General features: G+C 41.9%; 1 protein-coding gene across 3 annotated transcripts in view; it reads right to left on the bottom strand.

Annotated features, from left to right (window-relative positions):
• Nucleotides 1–16,176: 16,176 nt before the first annotated feature.
• Nucleotides 16,177–22,131, bottom strand: part of NPR3 (natriuretic peptide receptor 3) — a 183,953-nt gene continuing 177,998 nt past the window's right edge. For all 3 annotated transcript variants that reach the window (XM_063960487.1, XM_063960479.1, XM_063960470.1), the window contains one exon: nucleotides 16,177–22,003. In XM_063960487.1, the coding sequence (XP_063816557.1) occupies nucleotides 21,892–22,003 (112 nt within the window). In that variant the 3' untranslated portion in view covers nucleotides 16,177–21,891. The remainder of the gene's footprint in view (nucleotides 22,004–22,131) is intronic.

Raw genomic sequence — 22,131 nt, 5'->3', positions numbered from 1 at the left:
GCAGCGGCTTCCTTGCTGCAATTTCTAAATGTATAGTGGGTGCGCTCAGCAGAAGAGCTGAGTTCACACCACATACAGGGCAGCGATGTAGCAGCGGTCTCCGGGAACCAGTGGTGACCGGTGAATGGCTAGACAGAGAGAGAGCGACCATGCTGCCAGATGGTGTGCCCACAGTGCAGTTGCGCTATGGGCAAAGCACCACTGGCACACAGGTAGATACGGCCTTACATGAGACACAACTTACTGCTGTACCTGTCAGTTGCTGAACTAACATTGCTTAAGTTCCTTAGAAAAGAAGCCTTGGAGAGTGATAAATTGCATGGTAATATAGTACCAACCAACCAGCTCCTAACTGCCATGTTACTGGCTGTGTTTGAAAAATGACAATTAGGAGCTGATTGGTTGGTACTTTACCACCGTGCAATTTATCACTCTCCAAGGCTTGATAAATCTGGGCCAGTGTTGTTAATGTAACCAATTTATTTATAAATGGGGAGTTTTAAGGTGTTTCTATAATGGGTGCAGCGTGTCCAGAGAGGCCCACACCGCACACCCTGCACCCATATTTAATTACTTACCTCTCTGGAGTCCTGACTTGGATAAGCTGATGCATACTTGCATACCCTCCCGGAAGCTGCAGGAGGCTCCCGATTTCTCGGGTAGTCCCACACAGCCCTGGAAGGGTAGGTGACCCTACTGCACAATCCCAGCCGACTTCCTAGTGAATTGGGCAGGATAAGGATAAAATAATACACTATCAGCAATTGCGGCATTTAGTCCTGCCCCCTACCCGCGGAGAAGCGAATTGCGGTAATTTCCTCCTCTTGGTGGTGGGGCGTAATGACATCACAGTTTGGCCCCCACCCCCAAAGTTGCCTGCTGCATCTCCTCTCTGGGCTCCAGAGACTTAAAAGGTAGGCATGTGTGAGCTGATGGTGGAGAAATCACTCGGAAAACGGTATGGTGGCCATTTTCCCAGTGATGTGCTTGCACAGCAAAGATTTGTCTCCGGGAACACGGTGGGCACCACGTTTCTGGAGACCTACGCATGCACTGCCGAGAGGAGGGGGCCCGCAGAGAGGAGTCTGCACAGTGGTCCCCGCCTCTCTTATGCCGCCCGCTAGGGAGTTTTATCAAAGCTTGGAGAAAAATAAAGTAACAACCAATCAGCATCAATTCTGTCATTTTTTGCAAACACAGCCTGTAAAATGTCAATTAGAAGATGATTGGATAGTACTTTATCTCTCTCCAATCTTTGATAAATCTGCACCCCAAAGTGTTTAACCAGAAAGGAGGATTTTTTTAATCTTCAATTACTTTCTCCAAGTACAATAGGAGACTCAAGCTCCAGATATTGTCCATCTGTGTTACTTTTATCAGTATGTTCATTTATTATTTTCTGTTTGCATTGGTCTAGGCGTATTTTCCTAGTTGTAATGCGGTTCCGACATTTTCATTCGAACCCTCGGTGCACATGCTGTAAGACTTGTTTTACTGGTAAAATGTACGAAATGCCACAGCTGTCACTTGTGCGGCATTTACATTTAGCAGAGCTGTCCACGTGTGAGTTGGGGAGATTTCTTTGGCCTGTTCTGTTTGTAGTCACATTATGTAAAGAGAACATACTTCTGGCAAACATCATACTAATTGGCTCTAATGACGTAGTCTTCTACTGACGATGATAAAATAAACTTACAATATATTCATAATCGATTAGGTGTGCAATGTTTTATTTTTTATTTACTATGCCATGTGCTAAGATATATAAAGTAATATTTTCCTTGGGAGTGGCCCAGGGGGGTCATTCCGAGTTGTTCGCTCGGTAAAAATCTTCGCAACGCAGTGATTTTCCGCTTAATGCGCATGCGCAATGTCCGCACTGCGACTGCGCCAAGTAAATTTGCTATGCAGTTAGGAATTTTACTCACGGCTTTTTCATCGTTCTGGCGATCGTAATGTGATTGACAGGAAATGGGTGTTACTGGGCGGAAACAGGCCATTTTATGGGCGTGTGGGGAAAAACGCTACCGTTTCCGGAAATAACGCAGGAGTGGCCGGAGAAACGGGGGAGTGTCTGGGCGAACGCTGGGTGTGTTTGTGACGTCAAACCAGGAACAACAAGCACGGAAATGATCGCAGGTGCCGAGTAAGTCTGGAGCTACTCAGAAACTGCTACGAGGTGTGTAATCGCAATATTGCGAATACATCGTTCGCAATTTTAAGATGCTAAGATTCACTCCCAGTAGGCGGCGGCTTAGCATGAGCAAATCTGCTAAAATCCGCTTGCGAGCGAACAACTCGGAATGACCCCCCAGGTCGTTCTGCTACTTCAGATCCAGTAGGTACAAAACCTTTCAGAATTTTTTATAGTCTGTTCCACAATGGGTCACTGCAGAGAGATGTCCAGGAAATCCATTATTTTGTGCTCAATTATTCCATGTATAAGGTTATGGTTTTATTATTGAATTGTGGAGTTCAAATTCTGCAAACTATTAAATAAAGTTGTTTTTTTGTGTGTGTGTTTTTTTTTTAATTCTACTTCAAAATTGCAAATTCCTATGATTCCCTGGGTTTCATCTCAGCCACTTCCAAGCATCTAAAACCTTTTTAGGAGTGGCAGGCCGCAAAGCACAACAACCTTACAGAATTTTCTAGGTCTCCAAGAGACTGTGATTCACTGTAGTAAATAGAAAACAGGCAAATCAGGCTATAATGCTTATGTATGCAAGAGTACGCAATAGGGTGTAAATTACAGATATGTGTCGGACCATTTCTCTAACGTCCTAAGTGGATGCTGGGGACTCCGTAAGGACCATGGGGAATAGCGGCTCCGCAGGAGACTGGGCACATCTAAAGAAAGCTTTAGGACTATCTGGTGTGCACTGGCTCCTCCCCCTATGACCCCCCTCCAAGCCTCAGTTAGATCTCTGTGCCCGAACGAGAAGGGTGCACACTAGGGGCTCTCCTGAGCTTCTTAGTGAAAGTTTTAGTTTAGGTTTTTTATTTTCAGTGAGACCTGCTGGCAACAGGCTCACTGCATCGAGGGACTAAGGGGAGAAGAAGCGAACTCACCTGCGTGCAGAGTGGATTGGGCTTCTTAGGCTACTGGACATTAGCTCCAGAGGGACGATCACAGGCCCAGCTTGGATGGGTCCCAGAGCCGCGCCGCCGGCCCCCTTACAGAGCCAGAAGGCAGAAGAGGTCCGGAAAATCGGCGGCAGAAGACGTCCTGTCTTCAACAAGGTAGCGCACAGCACTGCAGCTGTGCACCATTGCTCTCAGCACACTTCACACTTCGGTCACTGAGGGTGCAGGGCGCTGGGGGGGTGCGCCCTGAGACGCAATAAAAACACCTTGGATGGCAAAAAAAAAATGCATCACATATAGCTCCTGGGCTATATGGATGCATTTAACCCCTGCCAGAATACCTAGAAAAACGGGAGATAAGGCCGCCGATAAGGGGGCGGAGCCTATCTCCTCAGCACACTGGCGCCATTTTCCCTCACAGCTCCGTTGGAGGGAAGCTCCCTGGCTCTCCCCTGCAGTCACTACACTACAGAAAGGGTTAAAAAAGAGAGGGGGGCACTAATTATGCGCAGTATTAACTATACAGCAGCTATAAGGGGAAAAACACTTATATAAGGTTATCCCTGTATATATATAGCGTTCTGGTGTGTGCTGGCAAACTCTCCCTCTGTCTCCCCAAAGGGCTAGTGGGGTCCTGTCCTCTATCAGAGCATTCCCTGTGTGTGTGCTGTATGTCTGTACTTTTGTGTCGACATGTATGAGGAGAAAAATAATGTGGAGACGGAGCAGATTGCCTGTAATAGTGATGTCACCCCCTAGGGGGTCGACACCTGAGTGGATAAACTGTTGGAAGAAATTACGTGACAGTGTCAGCTCTGTATAAAAGACAGTGGTTGACATGAGACAGCCGGCTACTCAGCTTGTGCCTGTCCAGACGTCTCATAGGCCGTCAGGGGCTCTAAAGCGCCCGTTACCTCAGATGGCAGATATAGACGCCGACACGGATACTGACTCCAGTGTCGACGGTGAAGAGACAAATGTGACTTCCAGTAGGGCCACAAGTTACATGATTGAGGCAATGTTTTACACATTTCTGATAATACGAGTACCACCAAAAAGGGGTATTATGTTCGGTGAGGAAAAACTACCTGTAGTTTTCCTGAATCTGAGAAATCAAATGAGGTGTGTGATGATGCGTGGGTTTCCCCCGATAACAACTGATAATTTCTAAAATGTTATTGGCATTATATCCTTTCCCGCCAGAGGTTAGGGTGCGTTGGGAAACACCCCCTAGGGTGGATAAAGCGCTCACACGCTTGTAAGGGCTCTACCCTCGCCTGAGATGGCCGCCCTTAAGGATCCTGCTGATAGAAAGCAGGAGGGTATCCTAAAAGGTATTTACACACATACTGGTGTTATACTGCGACCAGCAATCGCCTCAGCCTGGATGTGCAGTGCTGGGTTGGCGTGGTCGGATTCCCTGACTGAAAATATTGATACCCTATATAGGGACAGTATATTTTTGCCTATAGAGCATTTAAAAGATGCATTTCTATATATGCGTGATGCACAGCGGAATATTTGCCGACTGGCATCAAGTCTAAGTGCGTTGTCCATTTCTACCAGTAGAGGGTTATGGACACGTCAGTGGTCAGGTGATGCGTATTCCAAACGGCATTTGGAAGTATTGCTTTATTAAGGGGAGGAGTTATTTGGGGTCGGTCTTTCAGACCTGGTGGCCACGGCAACAGCTGGGAAATCCACGTTTGTACCCCAGGTCGCCTCTCAACATGAGAAGACGCCGTATTATCAGACGCAGTCTTTTCGTGGACAAGCGGGCAAAAGGTTCCTCATTTCTGCCCCGTGACAGAGGGAGAGGAAAAAGGCTGCAGAAATCAGCCAGTTCCCAGGAACAGAAACCCTCTCCCGCCTCTGCCAAGCCCTCAGTATACGCGGGGGCTTTACAAGCAGAATCAGGCACGGTGGGGGGCCCGTCTCAATGAATTTTAGCGCGCAGTGGGCTCACTCGCAAGTAGACCCCTGGATCCTTCAGGTGATATCTCAGAGGTACAAATTAGAATTCGAGACGTCTCCCCCTCGCCGTTTCCTAAAGTCGGCTTTACCGATGTCTCCTTCTGACAGGGAGACAGTTTTGGAAGCCATTCACAAGCTGTATTCCCAGCAGGTGATAATCAAGATACCCCTCCTGCAACAGGGAACGGGGTATTATTCCACACTGTTGTGGTACCGAAGCCGGACGGCTCGGTGAGACCGATTCTAAATCTAAAATCTTTGAACACTTACATACAGAGGTTCAAATTCAAGATTGAGTCACTCAGAGCAGTGATTGCGAACCTGGAAGAAGGGGACTACATGATGTCTCGGGACATCAAGGATGCTTACCTTCATGTCAAAATTTACCCTTCTCACCAAGGGTACCTCAGGTTTATGGTACAGAACTGTCACTATCAGTTCAGACGCTGCCGTATGGATGGTCCACGGCACCCCGGGTCTTTACCAAGGTAATGGCCGAAATGATGATATTCCTTCGAAGGAAGGGAATTTTAGTTATCCCTTACTTGGACAATTCCCTGATAAGGGTAAGATCCAGGGAACAGTTGGAGGTCGGTGTAGCACTATCTCAGGTAGTGTTGCGGCAGCACGATTGGATTTTCAATATTCCAAAATCTCAGCTGGTTCCGACGACGTGTCTTCTGTTCCTAGGGATGATCCTGGACACAGTCCAGAAAAAGGTGTTTCTCCCGGAGGAGAAAGCCAGGGAGTTATCCGAGCTAGTCAGGAACCTCCTAAAACCGAGCCAAGTCTCAGTGCATCAATGCACAAGGGTTCTGGGTAAAATGGTGGCTTCCTACGAAGCAATCCCATTCGGCAGATTCCACGCAAGAACTTTCCAGTGGGACCTGCTGGACAAATGGTCCGGGTCGCATCTTCAGATGCATCAGCGGATAACCCTGTCACCAAGGACAAGGGTGTCCCTCCTGTGGTGGTTGCAGAGTGCTCATCTTCTAGAGGGCCGCAGATTAGGCATTCAGGACTGGGTCCTGGTGACCACGGATGCCAGCCTGCGAGGCTGGAGAGCAGTCACACAGGGAAGGAATATCCAGGGCTTATGGTCAAGCTTGGAGACATCACTTCACATAAATATCCTGAAGCTAAGGGACATTTACAATGCTCTAAGCTTAGCAAGACCTCTGCTTCAAGGTCAGCCGGTGTTGATCCAGTCGGACAACATCACGGCAGTCACCCACGTAAACAGACAGGGTGACACAAGAAGCAGGAGGGCAATGGCAGAAGCTGCAAGGATTCTTCGCTGGGCGGAAAATCATGTGATAGCACTGTCAGCAGTATTCATTCCGGGAGTGGACAACTGGGAAGCAGACTTCCTCAGCACGACCTCCACCCGGGAGAGTGGGGACTTCACCCAGCAGTCTTCCACATGATTAAAAACTCGACAGGTATTGCGCCAGGTCCAGGGACCCTCAGGCAATAAGCTGTAGACGCTCTGGTAACACCGTGGGTGTACCAGTCAGGGTATGTGTTCCCTCCTCTGCCTCTCATACCCAAGGTACTGAGATTGATAAGATGGAGAGGAGTAAGCACTATATTCGTGGTTCCGGATTGGCCAAGAAGGACTTGGTAACCGGAACTTCAAGAGATGCTCACGGAGGATCTGTGGCCTCTACCTCTAAGAAGGGACCTGCTCCAGCAAGGACCCTGTCTGTTCCAAGACTTACCGCGGCTGCGTTTGACGGCATGGCGGTTGAACGCCGGATCCTGAAGGAAAAAAGGCATTCCGGATGAAGTCATCCCTATCCTGATCAAAGCCAGGAAGGATGTAACCGCAAAAACATTATAACCGCAATTGGCGAAAAAAATGTTGCGTGGTGCGAGGCCAGTAAGGCCCGACGGAGGAAATTCAACTGGGTCGATTCCTACATTTCCTGCAAACAGGAGTGTCTATGGGCCTGAAATTGGGGTCCATTAAGGTTCAAATTTTGGCCCTGTCAATTTTCTTCCAAAAAGAACTAGCTTCAGTCTCTGAAGTTCAGACGTTTGTAAAAGGGGTACTGCATATACAGCCTCCTTTTGTGCCTCCAGTGGCACTTTGGGATCTCAATGTAGTTTTGGGTTCCAAAAATCACATTGGTTGAACCACTTAAATCTGTGGAGTTAAAATATCTCACATGGAAAGTGGTCATGCTGTTGGCCCTGGCCTGGGCCAGGCGCGTGTCAGAATTGTCGGCTTTATCCTGAAAAAGCCCTTATCTGATTTTCCATTCGGACAGGGTGGAATTGAGGACTCGTCCTCAGTTTCTCCCTAAGGTGGTTTCAGCGTTTCACCTGAACCAACCTATTTGTGGTGCCTGCGGCTACTAGGGACTTAGAGGACTCCAAGTTGCTAGACGTTGTCAGGGCCCTGAAAATATATGTTTCCAGGACGGCTGGAGTCAGGAAATCTGACTCGCTGTTTATCCTGTATGCACCCAACAAGCTGGGTGCTCCTGCTTCTAAGCAGACTATTGCTCGTTGGATTTGTAGTACAATTCAGCTTGCACATTCTGTGGCAGGCCTGCCACAGCCAAAAATCTGTAAATGCCCACTCCACAAGGAAGGTGGGCTCATCTTGGGCTGCTGCCCGAGGGGTCTCGGCTTTACAACTTTGCCGAGCAGCTACTTGGTCAGGAGCAAATACGTTTGTAAAATTCTACAAAATTGATATCCTGGCTGAGAAGGACCTGGAGTTCTCTCATTTGGTGCTGCAGAGTCATCCGCACTCTCCCGCCCGTTTGGGAGCTTTGGTATAATCCCCATGGTCCTTACAGAGTCCCCAGCATCCACTTAGGACGTTAGAGAAAATAAGAATTTACTTACCGATAATTCTATTTCTCATAGTCCGTAGTGGATGCTGGGCGCCCATCCCAAGTGCGGATTGTCTGCAATACTTGTACATAGTTATTGTTACAAAAATCGGGTTATTATTGTTGTGAGCCATCTTTCAGAGGCTCCTCTGTTATCATGCTGTTAACTGGGTTCAGATCACAGGTTATACGGTGTGATTGGTGTGGCTGGTATGAGTCTTACCCGGGATTCAAAATCCTTCCTTATTGTGTACGCTCGTCCGGGCACAGTATCCTAACTGAGGCTTGGAGGGGGGTCATAGGGGGAGGAGCCAGTGCACACCAGATAGTCCTAAAGCTTTCTTTAGATGTGCCCAGTCTCCTGCGGAGCCGCTATTCCCCATGGTCCTTACGGAGTCCCCAGCATCCACTACGGACTATGAGAAATAGAATTATCGGTAAGTAAATTCTTATTTTTTGCTGGTTTTGAATGATATTGCCTAATTGACGTTTTTTTGTGTGTTTTTTTGTTTTTGTTTTTCAAAAAATTACAAAAAAGCTAAAATCACATCATTCGGGCCTGTTTTTGTTCCTACAGTATTATTAACCTCAATAACTTTCATTTCCAGTAATTTCCAGACAATTTTAACCACCTCACAGCTCACAATATTGTTTTCATCCAGTTTAAGCCAAAGACTGCAGTGAGGTGGCTGGTTATTAAGCGACAGAGCAGCGGCACAAACACACAGCAATTTTTAGCACATCAATGCTACACACCAGTGGCAGAAATAAAAAGTGGTGCAAGATGGAATTGTCCTTGGGCCCTCCCATGCACATAATAAACCAAGCACTTGAGCTACAGGGACTGCCACTTTTTTGGCTGAAGTGCTTGGTTTGTTTGGTCCACCACAAAACAAACTATCAATGGGCTTAAGGCAGCTAACAGCTCTGCAGTGGCATGATGTCATTGTCACTACCATCCTCATCCTCACACAATATCAATTCATCCCCGCTGGAATCCACCATCACAGAATTCTCTGTGCTTTGATGTAATTACTAGTAAAGGTATTCCTCATTGAATTTGTAGTTCTTTTTGATGAACATCATCTTTTTCACATTTTGAGGAAGGAGCATCCTTCCCCGATCACTTATAAGGTTCACGGCTGTGCTGAAAACTCTTTCTGAGTGCACATTGGAGGGTGGGCAGCTTAAGTAATGCAAAGCCAGTTTGTACAAGGGCCTCCAAATTGCCTTTTTTTCCTTCTAGTAGTCAAAAGGAATCTAACATGTCTATTTTTACAGTGTCATAATATTAATCCATCACCATTATTTGGATGGTGACCGTATCAGATGGAGTTACTGTAGAGGTGTCACTAATTTTAGGTAATTTTTTTAGACCAGCCAGATGTCAAAATGTTGTGTTGACTCCACTGCATCACCACTGGGTCTTTTGGGAGAGCTGAGTTTTTTCCTGGTAGCTGCAGGAGAAACTGAAGGAGGAGATGTAGTCGTGTCATGTATAAATAACTTGAGCTGCCAACTTGTTCACCAGGAGCTCTTTGCATCTCTTAAGATCTGGGTCAATTGGAAAGAAAGACACGATGTACGATTTAAACCTAGGATCAAGCATGGTTGCCAAAATGTAGCGATCCAATTTCAAGATACTGTATTGGCAAGCCTTGTATCCTGGTGAAGTGAATAAAGGACTTAGGGCCTAATTCAGTAAGGATTGCAAATTCTGCTAATTAGCAGAATTTTCAATCCTTTGGATCGCATGCTGGGGGCCACCCATCACTGGGCAAGAGCGCCCAGCATGCTGACCGGTGTCCTCTCCGTGGGGCTAGGCAGACGGATTGCCTAGTCATGTCGGGATTGCACGCCTGCGATGGAGCCACACTGGATGAGTGTGGCTCCATCTGTACACAGAGTAGCCTGCCTCTGAAACCCCTTTCACATCACAAAAATAACCTGGTATCGACCTGGCATATTGCTGGGTCAACACAGGTCAGTGTGCGATGTGAAAGGGGCCTTAGAGAATTCCCGGTTCACCTGACCGGGTGATTCAACCCAGGTAATAAAAAGGGTTATTCCCAGGTTGAATACAGGGGCAGTGGCAGCGTAAACAAATTCCCAGGTCGACCCGTTTACTACATAGGGGAGGCAGTGCAGAGATGAGCTCATCTCCCAGCGACGCCTCCACGCCCGGCTCCGCCCGTCGCTGTTATAGCAGCAACCGACCCGGCATATTGCAGGGACGGGAATACAGCAGAGAGGCTCCAATGCCGGATCCCACCTGGGAAGGACCCATTTCCAATTCCCGGCTGGGATCCGGCATTGGAGATGTGAAAGGAGTATAAATGAGTTGGAATTGTTTGCTAGATATTGCTGCTGAAAGTGATTTACCCACCCAATGGGCTGTCACAGTCGGGTTGTCTTCTGTATGCCGGCGGTCGGGCTCCCGGCGCTCAGTATACCGGCGCCGGGAGCCCGACAGCCGGCATACCGACACTTATTTTCCCTCATGGGGGTCCACGACCCCCATAGAGGGAGAATAAAATAGTGTCGCGCGCCACCGTGCCCGTAGCGTGGCGAGCGCAGCGAGCCCGCAAGGGGCTCATTTGCGCTCGCCACGCTGTCGGTAAGCCGGCGGTAGGGCTCCCGGCGCCGGGATGCTGGTCGCCGGGAGCCCGACCGCCGGCCAGCCGTAGTGAACCCGTCACAGTCATATAATCTTTAGTTTGCACACTACTGCTTGTACACATCTGTGGGCACAATGGCTTTTTGCAGGCTGATAATTACTGTGGCTTTTCGGGTGAAATGGAACCGAGATGGAATTTGGTACTGGTAACACAGGACCTCAATTAACTGTGTAAAACCCACTGCATTAATAACGGATATTGGATGCAGATCTAATACTAGCATAGTCATGATGGTGTCAGTGATCCGCTGTGCGACTGGGTGAGAACTGTCATACTTGCTTCCCCTTGCAAAGGATTGTTTCACAGTAATTTTTCTTTTTTTAATAGTAGTCCATCCACAGCAGCAGCAGCAGCAGACCTAGTGCTGAAGGATTCTTCTGAGGAATCCTGGAATGGGTAGGAGTCACCTAATCTTAACAAATTTGATGCAGAACTACCTCCAATCATTGCTGGGGATATTGAGGATGAAGGTGTTGGCGGTGGAGATTGTAGGTGCTGGGAACTAGTTGAGAGAAGGAAGCTAGCTGATGCTGGACTGCTTGTTGGGTTTTTTTAGCACCAGTTTCTGATGTTGTCAAAAACTTTTCATGATCTAGCTTCAATTGACGTAACAGATAGGAGGGTTCTAGATGGTTAACATCCCTACCTCTACTTACTGTGGCTTTAAAATGCTACAGATGGCTTGACAATGGTTGTCAGGATTTGGGTAAAAATAATTCCACATATAAGAGGTGTATTTGTTGGTCCTATGCCCAGGCATGACAATGGCCTTCTTCTTAGCATGGGACAGAGCTGCTTCCACTGGTGCCTGACTTACACAAATATCCTCATCCTCAACATCCTCATTGGGGCCAGTGTCAGATACACAAATATCCCCATCATCCTCTTGCACTTCATCAGTGGCATCCTCAGTTTCTATGTCATCAGCTATACTTCTGCTGCTCAGCCCCACATTTGCAGAGGAAGCAGAAATGGTAGAAGATGGCTTCCCTGCAAATACAGTATCAGAAAGGTCTGGCTCCTACATAGTACTCGAGAACATATTTAGACTCTCAGGGATTTGTGTAATTTCTGTTTCGAACACAGTTTGCTCTATTGCCAGTGGTTGAAGTGGACATTTTTAAGTGGGGGTATGCAAAAGACAAGGACGTAATTATGCGCGCGCTCCAGAAAAGGGGGCGTGGTCACCAAAAGGGGTGTGGTCACCCAAAGGGGCGTGTCCAGTGTAGTAGAACACCTTATACTATCTAGTACTGGTGCCCCTTTCACCTTATAGCACACGGTACGAGCTGAAATTCACATTATAGCAAACGGTACGAGCCGAACCTCATATTGTAGCACACTGAATGAGCCGAAATTCACATTGTAGCACACTGAATGAGCCGAAATTTACATTGTAGCACACTGAATGAGCCGAAATTCACTTTGTGGCACATTGAATGAGCCGAAATTCACATTGTAGCACACTGAATGAGCCGAAACTCACATTGTAGCACACTGAATGAGCCGAAATTCACATTGTAGCACACTGAATGAGCCGAAATTCACAAACTCACATTGTAGCACACTGAATGAGCCGAAACTCACATTGTAGCACAAAACTCACATTGTAGCACACTGAATGAGCCGAAATTCACATTGTAGCACACTGAATGAGCCGAAATTCACATTATAGCATACTGAATTAGCTGAAATTGTGACAGCCAGAGTGACGACAGGGAGAGAGAGAGTGACGACAGGGAGAGAGAGAGTGACGACAGGGAGAGAGAGTGACGACAGTGAGAGAGTGACAACAGTGACGACAGGGAGAGAGTAACGACAGGAAGAGAGAGTGACGACAGTGAGTGACGACAGTGATGACAGGGAGAGAGAGAGTGACGACAGGGAAAGAGAGTGACGACAGTGACGACAGGGAGAGAGAGTGGCGACAGGGAGAGTGACGACAGGGAGAGATAGTGATGACAGTGACGACAGGGAGAGAGAGTGACGACAGGGAGAGTGGCGACAGGGAGAGTGACGACAGGGAGAGATAGTGATGACAGGGAGAGAGAGTGACGACAGGGAGAGAGAGTGACGACAGTAGGGACAGGGATGGTAACGACAGGGAGAGAGGTGACAGCAGGGGAACATTACCTCATCTGTTTCTGGTGGCTGGCAGCGGTGAGCGGTGGGCTGCTGGTGGTGGCGGGCGGCTGGCTGCGAGCGGCTTGTGGTGAGCGGCTGAGGGCGGCGGACGGCTGGTGGTGAGCGATGGTGAACGTCGGCGAGCGGCTGTGAGCTAATACAGCGCTCTCTACACAGCCGCCGGCTGCAGCGCAGGGACGGGGAGCACCATATGCAGCAGGATGGCTACTTCCCTCGCCTCCTGCTGCACTTTCAGTTCTGCATTTCCGGGTCAGTGGAAGAAGTGGCGGTATACCATACCGCCGTATACCGCCCCACTTCGACCACTGTCTATCGCCTTAGTGGTTTTCATTTTTTTTAAACTTCTTTCAGCGTCTGAGTGAAAAGGTTCTGCAATACGATGAGTGGAAGAAGAAGGTGCCTCACTGACCGTTGCAGAACCACCACTCATAAATAAAGACCATGGCTTGAGTCTTTCCTTGCCACTGCGTGTGGTGAATGGCATGTTGGCAATTTTATGTGTTCTGCACCAGAGGTATGTTTCCCTTTATTAGAGGTATATTTTTCTTTATCACTGTATATTGATTTTTTTTATTTTAGATGCCCTGACTTAAACCCTCTATGCCCTTAAGCATTGGCTTTAGTAGATGACATAGAAGGACCAGTATTGTCATCATGACTGGTGGTAGCAGCTACAGCGATAGTATTTGGTTGTTTTTCTTTAAAGTGATCGTTATCTATTTTTCAATTCAGATCACTGTGGCAATTCAAAGGGCTTTTATTATATGTATGTCAATAATAAGCGCTGAGGGGTACAGTGCACTAGAACAATACAAACGAGAACAATATGATGTGTTTCCGGGAACAAGGTGCCAGTGCCATGTTCCCAGAGACCTGCCCATGTGCAGTAGACTCAAAGCCAGAGTTTACAGCACTTCGGCTGCTGCCAGAGAGGGACCCCACACTGGAGCCTGCACACGGCCCCCCTTCTTTCTTAATCCACCCTTGCCCTTACTCTTCATGGTATAAAAAACTAATAAATTAATTTCGGGTAAATACACACCAGTTTTAAATTGGTTGGTTTTATTTGTCCATTTCTATTTACAAATCCATCCAATGGGTGACATTTTCAACATATGAACTGCTGAGAGAAAGAGCCAAAATCTAAATCTAGTACTAAACAGTTCATTGTTAATGTCCTCACCCCAGTCGGAGCCCAAAAATGTACCTATACAGAGAAACAAAAATACTGAAATATACTGTACGTGAGGAATATTCATTGCTTCTTTGATGAGGTAAGAGTATTTTCCTGGCCTCCCGCTACTGTGAGCGTGATTACTAGTCAAGTGATAGACTTTTACACCTTGATTTCCAAATTTGGATCTCGGCATCATCTTGGCTTATCACGGTGTAAAGCAAGATACCCCTTGTTATGATCCAGTGTGATGACCACTTTGCTACTTTATTAAATCTGCCTTTATGCTCACTTCCTCTGTCTCTTCAATATTTTATAAGTAAAAATAAAACGTTTTAAACCCACCCCCATTCTGACAAAGTTACATTAGAATATGTCGGGCTACATTTTTTATTTACCAAAACATGCCCCTTTTTCCAAAAGCTACAGTATATCACCCATTTATGTAGGCCACTTATCTTTTGGTCTTTGAAAATCATGACTGTCCCACCAGAAAGTAAAATAGCATGTTCTCACAATCTATTCAAGTGTGTATAAAAAATTCTAATTAATGCTTTGTCCATTTATATTCTAGACTCACAAATGAAAAAGAGTTAATCCTGTGACATCACCATTGTGACAGTAGCAGGGATATCTCTAAATGGAGTTCTGATTGCTGCAATTACATTTTTACTATAGCCATACATCAGTCGCCTTTAAAAAAAAAAAATATTTTTATATATAATCCGGCGGACGAAATAATTATCTTAATCATATGACCTGTACTATGAATAGTAAGGTTAATACTATTGAATGTTAAGACCATTTGACCCCTGTTTTGGAGCCTGTGCTCCTAATACTCATGAGGCTTTGTTTGATTTAGCGCTAACTGGATTCGGCGCTCTGCTGCTACGATAGCGCCTTACTTCCGATCAGCTGATGCGTTCCACATGCAGGAAGTGAGGATGCCTGTGGAACGCACACCGGAGATTTGTGATTATGAATGTTTTTCTCAATGGTACGCATATGATCGGTGCATATAGTCACGACTGGAATTAGGTAGGGCGCCCTATGAGTTGCCTCTTATACATTTTATATGTATATGGGATATGTTCTTATTATTATAATTTTTGTATGGGTGTGGGGGTGTTGCTTTGATGAATTGGTGGGTGGGTCTTTGTAGGGTATATAAGGATAATCCTTTCAGTTTGTAAATATCTTGACAAAGGTCTACATACAGACCGAAACGTTGATCCTATCTTTGAACTGATGACCTGAATAAAAAAACCTTTTGCTGCTTTAAAAGACTGGTGAGTGCTCCTGCTTTTTCTTGGATTTATATATATATATATATATATACACAGGTTGAGTATCCCATATCCAAATATTCCGAAATACGGAATATTCCGAAATACGGAATCTTTTGAGTGAGAGTGAGATAGTGAAAACTTTGTTTTCTGATGGCTCAATGTACACAAACTTTGTTTAATACACAAAGTTATTAAAAATATTGTATTAAATGACCTTCAGGCTGTGTGTATAAGGTATATATGAAACATAACTGAATTTTGAGAATATACACACACTTTGTTTAACGCACAAAGTTATTCAAAATATTGGCTAAAATGACCTTCAGGCTGTGTGTATAAGGTGTATATGAAATATAAATACATTCTGTGCTTAGACTTAGGTCCCATCACCATGATATATCATTATGGTATGCAATTATTCCAAAATACGGAAAAATCCGATATCCAAAATACTTCTGGTCCCAAGCATTTTGGATAAGGGAGACTCAACCTGTATATATATATATATATATATATATATATAATACACACACACAGAGTGTATTAAACTCCAAAATCTCCAAAAGCTCAACTTATTTAAATATATTCTACATTCTGTTAAAAGAAAAAAAGTTAACCTTGGATTACATTTGCTTCATTACTTAAAATTTCCAGCTATGTTCTGGAATTTTTTGTTTTGCTGTTTACACTTATCCCTGAGTCTCTTTCTGACCTTATAACATCTACTAGAATATTCAAAATCCAGACCACTAACTGCAAAAGGTTTTGGCTGCATGTTTTTATTTTTGTCACGTACTGTAGTGAAGAAAAAAAAACTTGCATAGTCTCACAACAATAAACCCTTGATCTTTTAGCTCATCTCAAAAATAAAATAAAACAGACTTTTCTTTAATTTATTTTAAATAAAAAATGTAATTTTTTTTGGCTTAGAGTCACATTACCAGCACACACCAATTAATATGAACCACATTACACAAACAACATCTATTTATTTATTTATTTATTTTCAAATCGGAACATATCATTGCATTTGGCTATGAAAAAAATGCTTACAAAGATGTACACACTAGTGAACAGATATCACACAAAGCACAACTGACCAACTCATCACTTTTACAGAATTATATTACACTAAGTAAACATATTCACATAATGAATATGCGCGCTCTACAAAAAATACAGACAATAAATAAATCACATTATATGCAGACAGTTCTACTTACATCAGTACAATAGCATATTTTAGATTGTGAGTACTCATTTAGGTATTCCAACACTACATAAGAAAAACTGTGCTATTCATCAGTAATATTGTATATTTTAGTTGAATTACTAACTTAATTTTATATACAGTATATATTATATTTAAACATATAGTGTGTAATACATTAGTGTATTTGTTCTTATACCCAAACAGAACCTAATTAATTCCTGAAGTGTTTCTAGATCTATGCCTCAAGAGTGATGATTGACTACGAATATTGTCTAGGTTCAGATACAGAGCAGTTGAAGGGAGTCCTGGACTGAGTAGATGTATGTTGGGTGGGTCAGCCACTCAGGAGGCGATTCCAGGATTTGTATTATCACACAAATTAAATGATTGCAGCTGTCACGACCTTATGTAAACTGATGCAATCATAATTTTACTCTTAAACTGGGGAAGAGAGCCTATGCTGATCTATGCTGCAAAATTATTTGGTGTAAAAGTTTTACTGTGTGTCACTAGTCTCTAGAGATCTGTTCTTCGCCTTGCTTTTATGTTTTGTTTATGACTTTTCTCTACGTGGGAAATTCTGCTCCTCCTACCTTTAATCACCAATTAATAATCCAGCTGTGAAATACTTAAACTTAATTGGGCTGGATTTTTCCAGTTTCTTGTATGCTTTTTTATATATTCCCAGTCTACCCCAGGAGGTGATAGCCATGTTGTGCTTATTCATTATATGTATCATGTATACAGTATGTATAGAGGACCAAACATATCTCAGTACTTTGTGGCCCACTGATATAATTTAATATGGAAAGTTGAAGTAATAGGGCAATATCTTATAGTCAGATTTTTTTCCGAATAGCACACTATTTTTTTGAATGCAGGTTTTGATTCCCTTTAGTAGCATAATAACCATATACTATAATAAAGCAGTTAGTTTTTGTTTATTGATAAACACAATGTTATTATCTGTATACTAGACAAAATATGAAATTTCCATTATCGTCATTAGGCAAGAAACATGTTGCCCCACAAAAGACCACAGTGTCTAATTTCACTTTTGGAATTAAAAAAAATGTTTAGTTTCATATAGTAATGTAATAATACAAATAGGACCATAAAATACATAAAAGATAACACACATCTTGTAAAGAAAAATACATGGCAATTGATCTAATATAAACCAAAAATACCAGCTTATTTTTGAATACATTAAGAAAATCGTGAAATGTGATCCTGTTGAATGTTGCAGAAGCTAAATGCATTTTAAATAATTTTATAAGGGCTCTCAAATATGTATTACTATTATACGTTCACTGCACATTTTTGAAGCCTAGTAAATGTACTTTAACAACACAATGAAACTAATTTAGATTCAGAAGCAAATCTAGCGAAATGGTGCACATTTTCACCAGGAAAAACCATGTTGTGAAGCAAGGGGAGTAAATTTTATTTTGCATGCAGGGAAATACAATCTGCTTTTGCATGCACCACTAAACAACTGGGCATCTATATTTTAACACAGATTTAAAATTAAAATTCAGACGCTTATTTTAAATCCCGCTCCCTTCCTTCAGCATAGCATGGATTGCCATTGTTCAAAATTGTACCTTCTGGATTTACTCAAGAGTCTCTATGGGGCTCAATGTAAGTAAATGGACCTGCACATATGGAAACATTGCCAAACAGTCATGAATCCAGTGGATCACCCAAAATCTATTTAGTCTCACAGACATTCCTGGGGAGGCTTTAAGAACATGCTTTGAACTCAGCTAAGAGGACAAATATAAATGGTTTTGTCTTCTCTTAACTAGCATTGTTTTTTAACACCTGTGAATGAGCCCTAAAAGATTGGTAAGGGATTTTTTTTTTTTTTTTGGGGGGGGGGGGGGGTTATTATTATTTTAATTTATTAATTCAGTTATATTCTAAATGGTTGGTTAAATTATTTGTCAAAATTGACAATCTATAGTGGTTCAGAGAAAACAAAGTTATACTGCAGCACCATCAGCCATTTGATTTCAAGGAAATACAAACAATTAAATACGACCCCCACTCAATATTAAGAGACATAAAGATGGTTGAAAATTAAATAAAGCACTTGTCTAGTATGCCATAAAAGAATTTTGAGATATTTCGGGATATTTAAAGTAACCACAAGGAACCATAGTAGCCTTGTGCATTCAATTTCTATATACATTGCCAGCAATTACATTAATAAAAAGTTCATTACATAAAATCACAAATGAAGAAAAATAAAAAGCATGGGGCTACTATCGGAACCCAACAGCTAATTGAATCAGCCCCTTTGACTAAATTGATATGAAAGCCAATAGGATTACATATGTCCAGTTTCATCTTGGAAATGTGGTCAATTGTTTTTGCTTAATGTTGAGATACCGTTAAGAAAATCAGTTTAATATAGTTAATCTATTAAGGTGCACAGTAAAACATAAAATAATAAGATAAAATGTTGTAAAACATGATAAATCATAACAAAGTTAAACTAACGTATCAAACTACAGGACAATTACCCCAGATATTAAATATATTTTATTTAGGCACAGTTAGTTACTATATTTTTGAAAATATTGTCCTCAATGTCTACTATACTTATTGCCTTGCAGAATTATTCATGTTCACTTAAATCAACAAATTTATGAAATACGGTAGGTGCATTTAGTTCATTTTCAAGTACAGAATTTAAAAAAAAATTCCCCAGGTTTGCCAAGACTGGTTGTGTCAATGTGAACTAAAATTTTAACAATTCTAGCTATATTTATACCAGGACAAATTCTGTCCGTTAGAATTTTTTTAGATTTAGAGGCGATGACAAGTGATGTCTAAGTCTATGACACCCTGTTATTTTAATGAATGTGATATTGAGCATAAGTTTTCACGTTATAATCATTACATTTAACTGATCATTTTTTAAGAGTACCCCAAAAAAGGAATTACTTTCTTGATTAGCCACTGCTAATTTAGTTTTTTTGTTGTCTCTGAGTACACTGTATACTATTCCTGGTAGCACCACCAACACTGAGTTACATTTAGGTACCTTTCAGATAGATAACCCACAAATGTTTTTTTTTTGTGAGATTATTGATCATAAATAATAATCTGGTTCAGGATCTTTTCTCTCTTCAGCATTTAGTGAAAACCTATACTTTCAATGTTAAAAATTATATTTATTTTATAACTTTTGTGTTTTACCATTATTGCTTTTATGATTTTGCTGATAAATTTGAGGATCATTTGGTCACTTTAGAACATAAATTTTGCAACAGAAGAAAAAAAAATTTATCGTTTGGCCCTGCTACCAACTGTTCAGTACCAGGCTTCAAGCAGCGTACCCTGGTTTTATTGCAACATATTTATTTTAATAAATGTAAGCGACTTTTAATGATTTGACTAAACTTGTGTGTGTCTCCAAGGCATAGCAAAACTAAAACAGACATGTCCTACACTATTAAAAAAAATTGTCTGTGTATGGTTGGAGTGATTACGAATGTTGAGAGATCGCCTACACTTACATGGCTGTCAGATAAATTCTGCCTAAATAATACACTATTATTTACAGTGAACACTGATCAAAAATTCTACTTTGTGTGATGTCAGTTCTTATCCTCATCTTTAATATTAGGAACAAAAACAGACAGATCTAAAATGCAGGATTAACATTAAAATAAAAAAATGTTAGAATGGAATGTTCTCTCTCTAAAAAAATATCTAAGTTACTTCACTGTACAATAATATATGATCATATTTACATTTTATTTTAAGGTTTTCAGTATAAAATATCAGATCCCACATTTGGTGGTGTATATGGGCCTTTCTAAAAACAAACCCCAAAAAAATCCCAGAAATGCTTACATTTCAGGCACAAAAGCTACTTGTCCCCCCAAAGCCAAATCCTGACACGGTACTATTATGATAATGTATGAAGGTTCCCCTCTCACCCTTATCCATGTGTTGGCCATGTAAAGGAGGATCAAACTATAAAAGTCTTTGACATATTTTTGTTGTTTGTTTTTTCAAAAAACTTTGAACATGAATTCAGCAACTTCTGATTTTAGGACACAAGGGCCATGGCATTTAAAATAGAATAATTGTGTCATTGAGATGCCAAGGCTTCTTGGCATGTAATGACTTAAACAGATTTAAGATGTAACAGCCTTTGTAATCTAATCCAATATAATTATTTTTTGTCTGCAAATAACCTTTACACAATTTTTTTTATTATTTTTTAATTACGTTCTAGTTTAATGCACAATGAAAACTGTGGCATTTTCAAACCCAGACAACAAAACCTGTATCCTACTGTAAAGAGTTTTTAAAAGATTACATGTTTAAGAATATATTATTTCACAAGTATTTTAGTGGTATAGTAAACCCAATTCATTGAGTTATTACCTGTTAGATAATCTTATAACGCTCTAGCCAAGGTGCCATAATGAGAATTTCCCAGTTGACCATACAGTATATTACTTAGGACTTTCACATGGTCCTTTTCTACTAAATTGATAAATAATATATAGTTTTTGGTCCAATTGTTTTTCTATTTTCAGCAAGACAAATTAATTTATTGTAAAAATATACAATTTTTCAGAAATGTCCAACTAAAATAATACATTTGCTATGCATATCATGTGGTCTATTATTAAAATAAAATAAAATCCTATCACAAAGACACTGAATTGATAGCATTTAAATTGACTTTTTAGAATTCTGATTTCACAGATCATTGATTCCATTCGGTAGGTCTCAGAATTTTTGCTGCATTCTGTTCTGAAACATGTTTTAGAAACCTATCAGGAAACATTGGTATGTATTTCCATTCTGCAAAGACAGCTTTCATTATCAACATTAAATAAAAATCTATACACTATAAAACTTGAACAAGATGTCCAACAACGCTATCCTGAATATATTCTAAGGCAAAAGAATTTCAACATCCACAGGGTTAAAGTCATGGCCTGTGCTCACTCAAGGTTGACTAATTTACAGCTCTACGTCACACTGGGAAGCTGTATAGGGACTTAGCAAATCAGAAATATTTAACAAGATGGACAGAATTTTGGGCATCAATGCTTCATTGTGTTTGTGTTTAACACACTAAAGCCAATAAAAGCTCTTTAGTGTACACTGGGGAAAAAGTTTTGGTAAAAAAAGTGGCTTAAACTGCTCAAAGTTGTTTGATACAAATCATTTATAATAATAAAAAATTATAATATAATGTGCAGCTATAGCTCTCTTTTTATCTAGCTCACATATGATTTTTACAAATTTGTTAATCATGAAATTGTCCCTTTATATGCGATCAAAGGCCATGTGGCATCATATGATTACTAAATCATTCCTGAGTTTCTGAAAGAAATTAAAAATAAAAACACAAAAGAATATTATTTTGCTACTCTTCTGTAAGAATTCCATCCGACCCAGAGATATCTTTGGTTGCATCTTCAAAAATCTACATTTTTTTTTCTTTTTAAGCCGCAGAGAAATTAGATCTGATGGAATCTTCCCGAAGTTGTCTGTGTTTGCCAATGTTACAATCATCGTGGTGATTTCGCCTTTCAATAGTTATTCTATATTTCTTTCTGCAGATAAAAAAATAAGATGTATTGCTTTAAAATATGTATATCAAGCAGAACTTTACAGCAACTAACATCAGTGCTGGAACTGTGGGGAAACATTGCTGTAGTTCTAGTGAGCCTAAAATAGTGCT

Source organism: Pseudophryne corroboree, chromosome 1 (assembly GCF_028390025.1).
Source record: "Pseudophryne corroboree isolate aPseCor3 chromosome 1, aPseCor3.hap2, whole genome shotgun sequence".
Lineage (NCBI taxonomy): Eukaryota > Metazoa > Chordata > Amphibia > Anura > Myobatrachidae > Pseudophryne > Pseudophryne corroboree.
The sequence above is the reverse complement of the archived record's forward strand: the minus strand, read 5'-3'. Positions and strand labels throughout refer to the sequence as shown.